This window comes from Elephas maximus, chromosome 7 (assembly GCF_024166365.1).
Source record: "Elephas maximus indicus isolate mEleMax1 chromosome 7, mEleMax1 primary haplotype, whole genome shotgun sequence".
Lineage (NCBI taxonomy): Eukaryota > Metazoa > Chordata > Mammalia > Proboscidea > Elephantidae > Elephas > Elephas maximus.
This window is the reverse complement of record NC_064825.1, coordinates 134,960,446-134,973,346: the sequence shown is the minus strand read 5'-3', so window position 1 is coordinate 134,973,346 and position 12,901 is coordinate 134,960,446. Positions and strand designations below refer to the sequence as shown.

Below are 12,901 nucleotides of genomic sequence, written 5' to 3'. Positions count from 1 at the left end.
TCGTCTGCGGCGGCTTTGTTCAGATAGCACCTTCGAGGCTCACCTGTGTTGGTGACGGGCGGCGTTCCACCGTGTGGACGCACTACAACAGGTCACCCTACTTTTAGCTACTGATGGGGGCCACAGCGGGTCCTCTGGAGAGCAGCCAGGTGCCTGGGCCTGGGGGCCCCACAGCCTCTGAGTCCTGGGTCAACCAGAGCCCTCGAACCCTGGGAGGACTATGCAAATGAGGTAGTAGACACCCTTGTGGGATGGGGCTATGCAAATAAAGTGTAGGGAACCCTAACAAGGGGATTGGTCAGTTTTGCCATTCTGCGAGGCTTAAAGGGAGACGTGGAGAGACAGAGAGGGGTGCTGTAACACGGAAGACAGCGAGAGACGACGGCGCAAGACAGCTGTGTGGTACGTGCTGACTCACAGAGCTAAGAGGTTTAATACTTGCCCGAGAAGGTCCCCAGCAGGGTCTGGTGGCAGAGGGAGAGAAACAGCTGTCCTAATGAAGAACTGTATCCTGGGTTGCACCCAATTACCTCCCGCATAAGCCACTGAACTCTAAGTACGGTTCAGGAGTTCTGCGAGACCGGTGCAGTGAATTACAGACCCCCAAAACGGGAGGGGGAGTGCTGCGGGGAGGAGCACCACCTGATGTTACAGGTGATGGCAGGGGTCGCAGATGGAAGACTTGGACATTGGGGACATCTTTAGCCGCTGCCTCATAGGAAGCAGCTTTGTGCTGATCCTTCTAAAAGAACTGATTCATTTAGCCGAGATGCAGAGGCCGGGTGCTGGGGGAGCGGCGGGACGGGGGAGCAGCCAGGTAGCGGCACGGCTGTGGGAGGTGTCAGGCAGGCCCTGGCCAGGTAGACGTGTCCTAGGAGCTGGGGAGGACAGGTGGCAGTGACAGCTCCATAAAATGGCCAGAACTCCCAACAGCTGTGGTATCCTCGCATAAGGGAGCAATAAAACCAAATGCCGCCCGACCCTGAAGGTCACAATTCACAGGTTCCTTCCTCTCTCCATCTGTTTTAGTCTAACAGGAACGCAGCGTCTAGCGACCACACACTCAGAGCTCCAAATCAGCCAGAAACAAGCAGAGTGGGGCCATCCCTCCCTCGCTAGGATTCTGCACACCCTCCAGACAAAACCGCCTGCAGACGTGTGCATGTGCACGATGTCCACGTGCACACACACATCCATGTGCCATCAGGCAGCCCCCCTTTGCCACCTCAAACCGTAACAAGCGCCCACACTCAATTCCATGTATACATAGGTGCGTGGATTTGTACACATGGATCACCGCTCGAGGTAAGCTGCATCTCCTTTTAACAGTCCTGTGCTGGGAAAGGCTCTAGCCCCAGGCTCAGAGCTAGGACTCGTGGCAGACACCCACCTTCGGTATGCCTGAAAGCTGTTTCACTATTTTGTCAGGGAACATGGTCCACGGCCCTGCTGTGATCTCAAAAACGAACGCATTGGGCCTGACACCCTGATGCTTCCCCACTCCACAACTGCCCTGGGAATTCCCTACAAATTACCCAAGCATACTGTAGTACGCAATCATTTCTGGGCCTTCAATTCCTTGTGGATTCATCTGTACCTGTCCCAGGGGAGGCTGATACTCAAAGGGCCTGCGGGCCAGTCACAGTGTCAACACCGGGGCTCCGCAGGAGTCTGTGGGTCTCCGCTGAGCAGCACCACAGGCACGGAGCGAGCTGATGGGCCAGGGCTGTGGTCTCTGCACTGAGCACCCGCCCTGGGCTCTGGGCCCCCGTGGGCACCGTGACGGGGAACACTGAGCCTCACTCCCTGGGCACTTATCTTGGGATGGGACAAGGATGGCGCAGACTCCTTGAGGTGGACCTGAGCCAGGGCACCCCAGTTCGACAGCACGTCCTTCCTTAGCTGGCTTAACCCTTCCTGCAGCTCCTGGGCTACCAGTGCTCACTACCGCTCTCCCAAGGAGGAGCGGACCAGCCCCACGAGGGCAGTGGTTCCCACCATCGGGTGGGGTGCTTCCTCTTACTCAGGGAAGGAGGACACATCACAAAAGCAGGAGCGAGAAGACAGATCTAACCTGAGTCTTACGTGGGAAGTCTCTTCCCAGAGCCTCTGAGAGTGATTCACAGCCCAGATGGAGACAAGGGTCTCTCCCATTGTCTTCTCCTGAGGACCCCAAGCCCCTCTCCCAGGGAGGGCCTGAGGGGAGCAGACGTGGCAGGTCCAGTGGGCACCTGACTGCAGCCGCTTCCTGAACACTTATTCTAGAACCTCAGCACTAAAGCTAGGACTGGAGGTCCTGGTCTCACCAACACCCAGGGTTCCACAGGAAGAGGCCAGTGGAGCTTGTGACCGCCCCCAGGAGATGCTGGGAGAGGAGCAGAGGTTGCCCCCTCGCCCACAGTATTCCCCCCAAAGAGACAGACGGCAGTCCACAGCCAATTCATGTTCACAACTTTAATAGAATATTCTAACTATTCTGTACAAATTGAAACACCGTATTAAGATACAAATGTGTACTGTACGGTAAGGCTGGGCACTCTCCATGCCTGGCCAGCGGGCACACCACTGCACAGACGGTCGCCGCACACTCCAGAGCCCTGCACATCGGTCGAGGGCAGGTCACATCGAATCCAGGGCTTTGAAAACAAAACAAGAGGTGGAGCCAGGAAATGACGTGGTGCTGGCAAAACAAGACTGACGTTCACACACTTGACCTAGTGTCTTTGCACCCGAGCCCTCCGACCATGGCTGGGAGACAAAGATCCCGACACTCTGGCTACAACCCCTCAACCTTCACAGCAAACTGCAGTCTGCACATCACAGAAATGCGCCCCGGCCGTCCAGGGCCGTCGGCAGGGAGCGGCCGGCGGCTTCCTCAACGCAGGCCGCGCAGACGTCGGGGACGCCACATCCTCCTGGGCCGAGTCGCCAGCTCTGCTGTCACAAGGTGGTTTCAGAAATCGTAAGGACAAGCCACAGCCTGAGTTTAAAGGCCTTACAAACATGGATGAATAAATAAACATGAAAACAACTACTAAAGCTACCACCCGGGAGTCAGTGCGCCACCACCCCCACCCCAGCCCCTGCACAGCGAAAGGAAAGAAGAAGGTCTCAAGGACACGCGGCCTCACGCTCGGCGCCTGCTGGCGGCTCTTCTGCTGGCTACAACGCAACAGCTGACAGACACGCTCGGTGGCCGGCTGGCACTCGGCCTGGGACTCCCTCACAGCGACGGCTGTGCGCTGCGTCCTGGGCGCCTCCGCACCGAGGCCCAGTGAGCTGCCCGTTGTTGTGGGCCTCCCTCCCTCCTTCCCACCCCTTGTGGTGTCTCTGGGCCCCGAGGGCAGGGCTGGAAGTTCACTGAGCAGAGGGCGCAGATACAGTAGAGGTGCTGGATTGATCCTCCTACTTCGGAAACGCATCAAGTTGCCACCGTACAAGTTAAGCCAAATAATAAGGAAAAATAAAAGGTAAAGGAAAACCATGCACAGGAGAACACGTCAGGTGCGAGCACTGTCGATGCAAGTGCGCGGGCGGTGGCTGAGGCGTCCCTGACGGTCCACGGTGCCTGCAGAGGCGCGCTCCCTACTGCTGCTTGCACTCAGCGGGCTGGCCGGGGTCCTTCTGCGAACCAGAGAGGATGAGACGTTCAGAAGACAATGTCGACTTTCTCATTAGCTCCACAACACTTGCTGCAGATGTACTTTAAAAAACAGCCACAAAAGACGGGCGACTTCCCCCAGGTCACACCGGGCCTGCCTTTCTGTTTCAAAGACACACACCGACCACGGCACAGAGACAGGGCCAGAGGGAGGCGGTGCCCTGTCGCAGGATCAGCGTCAGGAAGCTGAGCACCTCGCCCACCTGACACAGCAGCAGGCTCACCCCTGCACTCCCTGGGGCCTGAAGGTGAGTTGGCACGTGAAGGGCTCCCCTTCACGGAGGCCAGACGCCCCACTGCGTGGACACGTATCACCCCTGCTGCCCGCCAACCCTGCACCCCACCCTCCCCCCGCCCTCAGGCTGAGGAGTAAGTCAACCCCACCGAGGCCCACAGGCCTGATTCAGGCAGCGGGCACATACTGGGCCCCTGATGCTCAGGGGGGTGAAAGCACCTATTCCGGGGGGGCTTCATCTTTTCACTCAAGGGGAGCCACCGAGCAGACCACACATTCAGCGCGTGAACCGCTACAACCAGTGACGAGCCGCAACTCCTAGGAGCGCCACAAACAAGTCTCACCCAGCAGGATGTTCTGGTCTTCCTGTAAGGGTTTCGGGGAAGTACTGTTTCCCCTTCAGAAGAGCAGACAGACTTTGATATAATCCAACGTATATATCTCACAGCAAGAGCTCATCGCTGGAAAAAATACCACTTCAGCCACGTCAGCAGCCCTGTGTGTTGTGTGGAGGCCAGCACAGACACCGGCTCCACTAACACTTCTGACCCAACAAGCCTGCTAGCGTGTAATCTATGGTTTCTGGCTGCTGAGATGACAACCCCTGCGAAAAGCACCCGGCATGCCTGTGGAGCCTCCAAGACACCCGCACTTCCTGCTTCCAAACGCCTGCTGGGGAACAGAGCCGACACCCTCCACGGTGCCCGCCGGGCCTTCAGCTCCTTCTTGGGAAATCACATCTAAGGGGTGAGGTGTGAAATGCAGGGGACAAGTGATGGCCCTGGATGCTGAGTCAGCCTCTTCTAAGCAGAACAAAAAGAACACAATGCTGCAAACTGCCAGAAGGTGCACATCTGGGCCCAGGTGTCAGCAGGGGCGATGGTGCGCCACTGTAGGACGGCCTCCCCACCCCGGCCTGTCACAAGCACGGCTGAGCACTGCCAAGAGCCTGGCCAAAAGGCCTACAGGAGAAGTGACATCTGTCCAACGGCCGGCGGGGAAAGCATGTACACGTCCAGGTGGCCATCTGCAGAAAGGCACTAGCTAGCAACGTGAACCTCATCGAGTGGCTCTGCAGGGGTGACACGGTGGGAATGGGGGCAGATGACACCAGGTGGGAAAAGACTTTCTACTGTGTTCTCTCTAAATGACAGATACAGTCTACTGCATAATTTACTTTATACTGCATAAATAATACAGCATTTTCAACCATGAGATTAATTCATCTCCTTATTTTATATAAAACCAGTAACTCTGGCAAGAAGGAACACAGCCCTTATCGAGAACAGACAAGAAGCAAAAAAGACCACATAGTGGGCTGTCAAGAGGCCTGGGAGCTGTCAGAGGAAAGCACTCAGGATCCGGCCAGCATGCCTGTGTTGGGGTGCTTCTCCTTACTAGTCAGGCGAAGGAGATGGGAGGGGAGCACACGCACGGAGGCCTGAGTTCCTCTGGGCAGGGGTGGCGCCCGCTCTGCCCACTGGCCTTCTGAGAAAGGATGAGTAGTGGGGTTCATGCTGTGCCAGCTCTGAGGGCAGTGCCAACACAGGCAGGAGCCCAGAGCGTCTGCGTGTCGGGACGCAGGGTGTGAGAAGCCCGTGGCTTCCAGCCTGTAACACGGGCAGAAATAAAACTACAAGCTGTGCCACCTCCAGCCATGTCCCTAATTTGATGAGGGTCTGGTCACTCAGTGCTAAGCCATCACCCGGGCAGACGGAGGCAGTGCTTTCTAAATGCAAGGACGGGAGGAACACCCCTGCAACTGTGGCACCATTTAGAAGGAAGAGGTTTCAAAAGACCGGTCGGCCCAAGGAGGTACAGAGACGCACGCACCCAGGGTGGCGGCTCGAGATGGGATCAGTGTATCTCTGCTGGGGAAAGGGTGGTCACTGAGTGCATGTGTGACACCGGGGCCCAGGAGAGACAAGAGTGGCCACAGTCTGTTAAGTTCTTCAGACATCCAGTGGCAGTAAGAATCAACAGCAAATGGGCATAATTTTAGCCAGTAAAATGACTGGGCCTGGTCCTTGAAAACACAATAAAGGGCAAAAAGTGTGTTGATTTCATCTAACTGTAACTTTTTCTAAGTCCAAATCTGCCAACAGCCTATTTGTTTCCTAGGAAAAAAGCCCAGAGAAGTCAGACCAGGGGCAGCCAGACTCTCAGGTGCTGGTCTGTTTGCCCACCAGGATTTTCCTGCTTTTCTATTCTAGGGCAACAGGGCAGAGCCCTAGCTCCAGAGGTGAACACCTGGCTGGTGTTCCTTCCCATGGCATCTCCTGTTCCCACTTTTGCCCATCCCGTGATGCCTCTGCAACCTGCAAGGTGAGGAGGTCCCACGAGCAGGGGCATGTCTGAGCCTCCAGCCCACTCCAGACGCACGGGCACCCTCAGACAGCACGCTTGGCGGAGGGCAGGCTCCAGGGGCTGCTGCTCCTTTTAGTCTACAACTGGTGGTTCCCTTCTCCAGCCAGAGCACGCTCCTCCACCAACCTCACACCGAAACAGATGCCATTAGCTTCTCAGGTGAAAAATTCTGACAGGTTTCAGTTACAAAATTCACTTACTCTTCCGTAGACACCTATTCATTTGCACGACACCCAAACTAAAGAAGTACAAGCAGCCAACAGACATACGCGAGCGACTGGTGTGGGCCGGCCACAGGGACGGAGCATCTAACCCATCGAGATGCAGCCCGATCCAGCTGAGGACCCTGAATGCAGGGGTCTTTTAAAAGGACCATGGGGTGCCTGTGTGGCCAGTCTGCGGGCAGGTGACCTCCCTGGGTCCCTCTCCTCTGTCCTCTTCCTGGAGAGCAGAGCCACCATCAAGGCAAAGTCCACACGAGCTATGTCTTCGCTGCCTGGTTAGCAAGAAACACTGGACTCAGAAAACAAGGAGCCCAATCTACCCGTTTTTATGAACCTTTCAGGGGCTGTGTCAAAGCAACACATCAGGCCCCAGCAGAAAGCCTGCTGCTGAGGACACCAGCTCTCCTCTTACCCAGAGTCGAGGCAACACAGCACATGAAGTACGTACAGATCAGAAGCTCGGAAAGTAGGTACGAATGGAATGCCTCCTTACCTAGAAACGTATCAATGAGTAACTGACAAAAATTACACCTAAACGGGAAAAAAATGGAAAGGAACTGTCAGCATGGAAGAAAATGAAAGGCACAAAATTACCCAGGAGGCACAGCCACATTTCTCATGATACCAAAGAGCTGCCAGATACCCAACCTAAGACAACTCACTTCAGCACCCCAGGTCTGAGTCTTTAAAGATGGGCAGGAAACACTAGCTGCACTTATAACTATTTCCAACTCGGAAACGTTCCTCCTACTCGTGCAGACCCTAACGTTATGGAGCACGACCAGGGGGTGAGTGTGAAGAAACAACGATCACACCGTGGCCCCAGGGTCCTTTGGGATGGCGTGCAGCTGGGAGTGCATCCGTCCTGGCACTCCTCATGACCCCAACCACCAATCCATCCAAGACCGCAAGGGTGTTTATGACTGACTGCTGTGTGATGTTAATTGCGACCACCAGGTGAGTGAGAATGCTTGCGTAGAAAAGGTGGTGACGTGCAAGGAGATGGCAGATGGGGCAAGGTGACACCAGAGAAGCAGAGCAGACAGAACAACAAAAAAGACCCAGGGAGCAGAGCCCCAGGCGCCAGCCAGACAAGCACCTCAGACAGACCCAAGTGTGGCCACAGGGCGTGGATGCTGCAAAACCTTCTGTCCTGGCTTTATGATCAAAGCCCGAGTGTAGCCATTCAGGGCCCTGGAGGGCAGGGGAATGAGCTGGATAAGCATGCCTGGCACACAGGTTCATGTGACGACGTCACAGCAGTCTGAGGTGACATCATCACAGACCCTGTCAACCAGTTAACGGACAGGCATGTCTTCGTACCCACCGAGCACGCCACGCAGGGCCCCGTCCAGCACACCAGTGACTCAGTGACCGACAACTCCGCTGAGTCCACCTTCTCAAGCACTTGTTCTTGGAGAACTGCGCACAGGGCACATGCCTTAGGAGTCTGACACCAGCTGTCCCCTCTCCTGCCCTCCCTGAAGGACCTACAGTGACCGTGCACTCAGGACGGGTTGGTGTTAACGCACTGATCAAGGAGCCAGATGGTGACACTGACGGCTTAGCACAGTCCACAGTGGGCAAAAACAGGGCTACAGACAGACAGACAGACAGACAACGCCTGGAGAGACATATTACAACAAAGCCAGGTAATGTTAGGATTCTGACAACCCACAATCTATTTGATTCTAAGATGCAAGTAAGCTGTAAACAATTTCATGCTAGAAAATCCAGGTGTATTCTCACTACAGCTTTTGGGCTGCATTAAAGCAGTTCAGGACTTTAATATATATTTTAAATGGCAAGATACGTTGATTTCAGCTTGTCTGATACCACAAGGAAATCCAGATTTATAAGGACCATTCTTTTTAAAAATGTTTTCTTTAGCAGGGCTTACTAGTTCATTTTAAGTTACCTGAGACTGATATCTAGACATACCTTCTAAGTGCTCTCAGCCCAAGTACAACCGCAAAACCGTGCCTACAATACCAGTACTCCAGCCATGAAGAAATAATCCTTTACTCCCCACCCCAAGACCCTTCTTTGCACCTTTTCCAAAAACAAACAAAACCAAGTTTACCCATGTTGTCAGTTCCAGTTATTATCTTAATTAAGGGTCTGGAAGAGAAAGGTGCTCTACGGCAGGAGTGTACGCAAATATGACAGAACTTCCTGAAGCTTCCAGCAGGGCCTTTACCGGATTATTCACACACATCAGGTCGGTGACTATCTCTCCTCACTTTTTCTGACACATTTTTAGAGTTTTCTAGTTAGAGAAGGACAAATGCAAATTCTTTAACGCCTCTGTGTACAAGTTGGAAACAGTTTGTAAAAGGTCCAGCAGTACGACAAACCCCGGCTGGGCATCCCCCAAAACCCTCACCTTGGGGTTGATTTCCACATCGTCGTCCTCTTCACCCTCCTCGTCACCTTCTAGCTCCTGTGGTGAGGGGAGGGAACAGACAGGATTTACATGACTGTGGATTTCATTACCAACAAATTCAAGCAACGCAGTCCTTGGAAAGCAGTCAGGTATTACCATCCATAACTGACTAAGTCACTTCCACTGTACGGATGCCTTAGATGATTTAGGAGAGTTTTTCTGTTCTCACAGATAACCCTAAAATGAACAGATTCTGGAAAAGCCTGTTTTTCTTTCGCCAGAGAATGCCATACAAAAGATACTGCACGGAATGACCCTGTTTCTGTAACCCATTTCTTACCTCCTCTTCTCCCTCCTCGCCTTCTTCAAACTGAAAAAACAAAAAAACACCTTTAGGTTTCTAAAACATGGCAGCAACCCAACTGAGACAGCCCGTAAGCTCCCCACATCTCCTGACCCGGACCCCACAGGCCTGCACCGAGGAGCTGTGGGTGCGTGAGTCCTGCTGCTTTAACGGGTCCCCAGTACCTGACAACTGCCCCACACAAGAATGAGAATGGGGGTGCACAGAGGAACCAGCCAATGGGAACACCACCCCAGGCCCCCACGAGCGCTGGGACCCACTGTGGCACCACAACCGACTGCCCGCCATGCTTCCAGAGCGGAGTGTGGGTCGACAGGAACAGGTTTTACAAAATGATGCGTCAGTTTCCTTCCAATTTTCTACAAGGCTGATCTAAGCAAACCAGCAGCACAGCTCCTATCACATACAGGAGTTTCAGCCTGATTTTATATCTCACAACAAAGAAAGAGACACCTTTGCTTAGCAGACATATAACAAAGCCTTAGAATTTATCTCTAAAATAAGTCAAAACTCAGGTGTTCCTAGGAGGCCCGCCAACTCTGATGTTACTGGGTACTGAACTCATCTCGCCAGAGGCCAATGACAACACCGGTCAGACTCACTCATGCTTCGAATGGGAGGCGGGAGGCATAGACCCAGACCAACTAAAACCTGCAGAGAACGCAGCCACTTGGCTGGCTATTCTGCTAACAAGCTGCCCCTCTGCTCCTGAGCCTGCATACGTGTGCTTTAGAGACAAGTCAGGATGGAGTTTAGAAGATCCCTATGGGTGGCCCAGGGGCTGCGGTCAGCACCCTCCCACCGCCCCCGCCCCCAGCCTCACAGCAGCCCCTTCTCCCTCCCTCACTAAGCACCCTGGCCCAACGGGCCCTGACAGGGCAGAAGGCCTTCGAGGGTCCTGAAGCCAACAAGCCTCTGGTGCACGTTAGGCCAGGTGTGGACAAGCTCCCAGCCTTGTTTCTGAGGCTCCGAGTACTTCACTTCACCTTCGAGGAGCCTCTCTTTTAAGAGACTCCACGTGGGGAGCTGCAAGGTCCTATTTACACTCGTCTAGAGCAGTGGTTTTCCATGTGCAGCGGAACACCCCAAGAGGACAAACAAGTCGGATCCATCAGAGCACAGGAATAAGATATCAGAACCCTCATGTTGTACCCACCATCAGCACAGTGGTTATCACACCAACGCTGAGCAAGCGCCCACGGTGCTGGGTACTATTCTCACTCATCCCACCCTCCGACAGCCCTAGACTCATCACCCTACCTCCACCTTAAGAGATGAAGACACCGAGGCACAAAGAGGTCACACAGCTCCCAGTGGCAGATTTAGGGTTCAGATGCAAACGGCTGGTCTGCATTCACACTTGTAACCTGTAGACCACACTGCTTATCAGCAGTCTAAGCCCTGAACGCATTAAGCACAAACAAGCACGTGTATGTTAAAGGCAAGTACACTACACTGCTCACAGCACGTGTTGTAACTCAGTACAGGTGCACATACTGCATGTTCAAATATTTACACTGGCGGGTACGGAAACCCCAGTGGCGCAGTGGTGAGGAGCCACGGCTGCTAACCAAAGGGTCGGCAGTTCGAATCCGCCAGGCGCTCCTTGGAAACTCTACGGGGCAGTTCTACCTTGTCCCATAGAGTCATTATGAGTCGGAATCGACTCAATGGCACTGGGTTTGGTTTTGGGTTTTTTGGTAGGTATGGATCAAAAAAGCTTAGAGATCACTGGTGTCAAGACGTGTGCCACTCAATCAGAATGAGCTACAATCACGCACTCAGCTCCTCGGCCAAAACCCCAAACCCAGTGCCGTGGAGTCGATTCCAACTCATAGCGACCCGACCCTATAGGACAGAGAACTGCCCCATACAGTTTCCAAGGAGCACTTGGCGGATTCAAACTGCCGACCCCTTGGTTAGCAGCCACAGCACTTAACCACTGCGCCCCCAGGGTTTCCGCTCCTCGGCCACACAAGCCATGTTCCGTGTCCTTCCGTGCTGGACAGAGCAGGGCCCTCGTTGCAGAACGTCCCACTGCACAGTGCTGCTCCAGAGCTCTCTAAGCCACCAATTCTCAAAACACCTGCTCGAGGGCTGAAGTGACACCACACTCCCTGACCCCACTACCACCTCACAGTCTCAGTGTGTGGGCTCCAAGTTAGAGAGGAGAAGCTAAACTCCCCAAGTGGAGTAACGAGGCTCAGACGGCTCTGCGACAATCCCCCCAGCCACTGGGCGAGGTGTGAAGAGGAGCAGGCCTCTACCGGGCTCCTCCAGAGCTGGGAAGCCCCCGGGCACTGAGCGACTCCAAGCTGCCCGAGCACCTGCGAGCCTGCCTGAAGACTTCCTAGGGAGGGCAACCTAAAAGCACCCATGGCCACTGGGCTCTGAAAGCCGGGGATAATCGTCATCTAAAGCCCACTTCCAGTAACACGCCACAAAACATGGCTCTCCACACATTGGGAGGATGCAGGCCACCCGGAGCACCGGCGCCCATGGAGACAGAATGGTGTCTTGGGACAGCTGGGCTCCCTGGGCCGCACACCAGGTCTGGCGATGGGAGAGCTGGGTTTCCACTCACAGAGAAAGGCAGCATGCGTAGTTCTGCTGTTTTACTTGTGGACCTCAGGCTTCTCTTTCTTTTAGGATGATAAGCCACAGGCTAGCATGAGTCCACCTCACTGATGATCGTGTGGTGGGGCCAGACCTCCACAAACGAGATCTTCCCCAGGGCTAAAGGCCCCTGAAGTGCACAGGCCACAGGGAGTGACAACGGGCCTGTGGGGATGCAGGAGGTATCATGGAACGTGTCACTGGAGCACGGTTACAGGAACTTTGCTCCAAGACCGTCCCACAGAAGATCTGTTTCTCCTGTTTCTAAGGTTTTGTCTCCTCCTATTCTGCTGTTGTCGTGTGTTGCTGAGTCGATTCCAACTCATAGCAATCCCACGTGACAGGGTAGAACTGCCCCTTATGGTTTTCTAGGCTGTAACCTTTATGGGAATAGATGGCCAGGTCTTTCTCCCACGGAGTAGCTGGTGGGTTCGAACCACCGATCTTTGGGTTCACAGCCGAGTGCTTAAGCACTGCACCACCAGGGCTCCTTCCCTCCTAGTCTAGTCTCTACAAACACAGTAACAAGCAGCTGCGTCCACATATCAGGCTGACAGCACCATAAAAACCCTGGGCTTCACAGTGTCCCAAGACACGATTCTGTGCTGACAAGAGACAAGCGTGTGCGCTGACATCCCCCACCCCACCCCACGTACGTTGTCGTCGTCTTCAATGGCCTCCCCAGTGAAGTAGAGCACTGCTCGGGGGACTATCCTCTCGCGGAAGAAGTGTCCAATCTCAAAATCGGAGGCTAAGGTGAACTCGGAATCTTCGTCCTGAGGGGAAATCAAAACGTGAGCGCAGCACTCTCGGCCCCTCACCCATCCCACCCTCACCCGTTACGTGACTTCAAAAGCACCGAAGTGGGGGGAGCGACTAGGAGTATACAGCAAGGTGTACAGAAGATTGTCTACGTGGACTGATTTGTAAACGTTCACTTAAAGCACAATAAAAATACAAAAAAAAAAAAGGCACCAAGCCCCTGCACTGCTGCACTCCCAGGCAGCCGTCACTACAGACGCAGAAGCCACCGAGTGTGCAGTAACCT

General features: G+C 54.2%; 1 protein-coding gene across 3 annotated transcripts in view; it reads right to left on the bottom strand.

Annotated features, from left to right (window-relative positions):
- Positions 1-2,230: 2,230 nt before the first annotated feature.
- The window catches only part of NAP1L4 (nucleosome assembly protein 1 like 4), a 46,891-nt gene continuing 36,220 nt past the window's right edge, over positions 2,231-12,901 (bottom strand). Inside the window, exons 12-16 of one of the 3 annotated variants that reach the window (XM_049892824.1) lie at positions 12,510-12,629; positions 9,214-9,243; positions 8,874-8,930; positions 6,981-7,018; positions 2,231-3,624 (exon numbers count right to left, since the gene is read on the bottom strand). In XM_049892824.1, coding sequence (XP_049748781.1) covers positions 7,013-7,018; positions 8,874-8,930; positions 9,214-9,243; positions 12,510-12,629 — 213 coding nt within the window. In that variant the 3' untranslated portion in view covers positions 2,231-3,624; positions 6,981-7,012. The other 2 variants (XM_049892822.1, XM_049892823.1) reach the window with 2 other exon arrangements.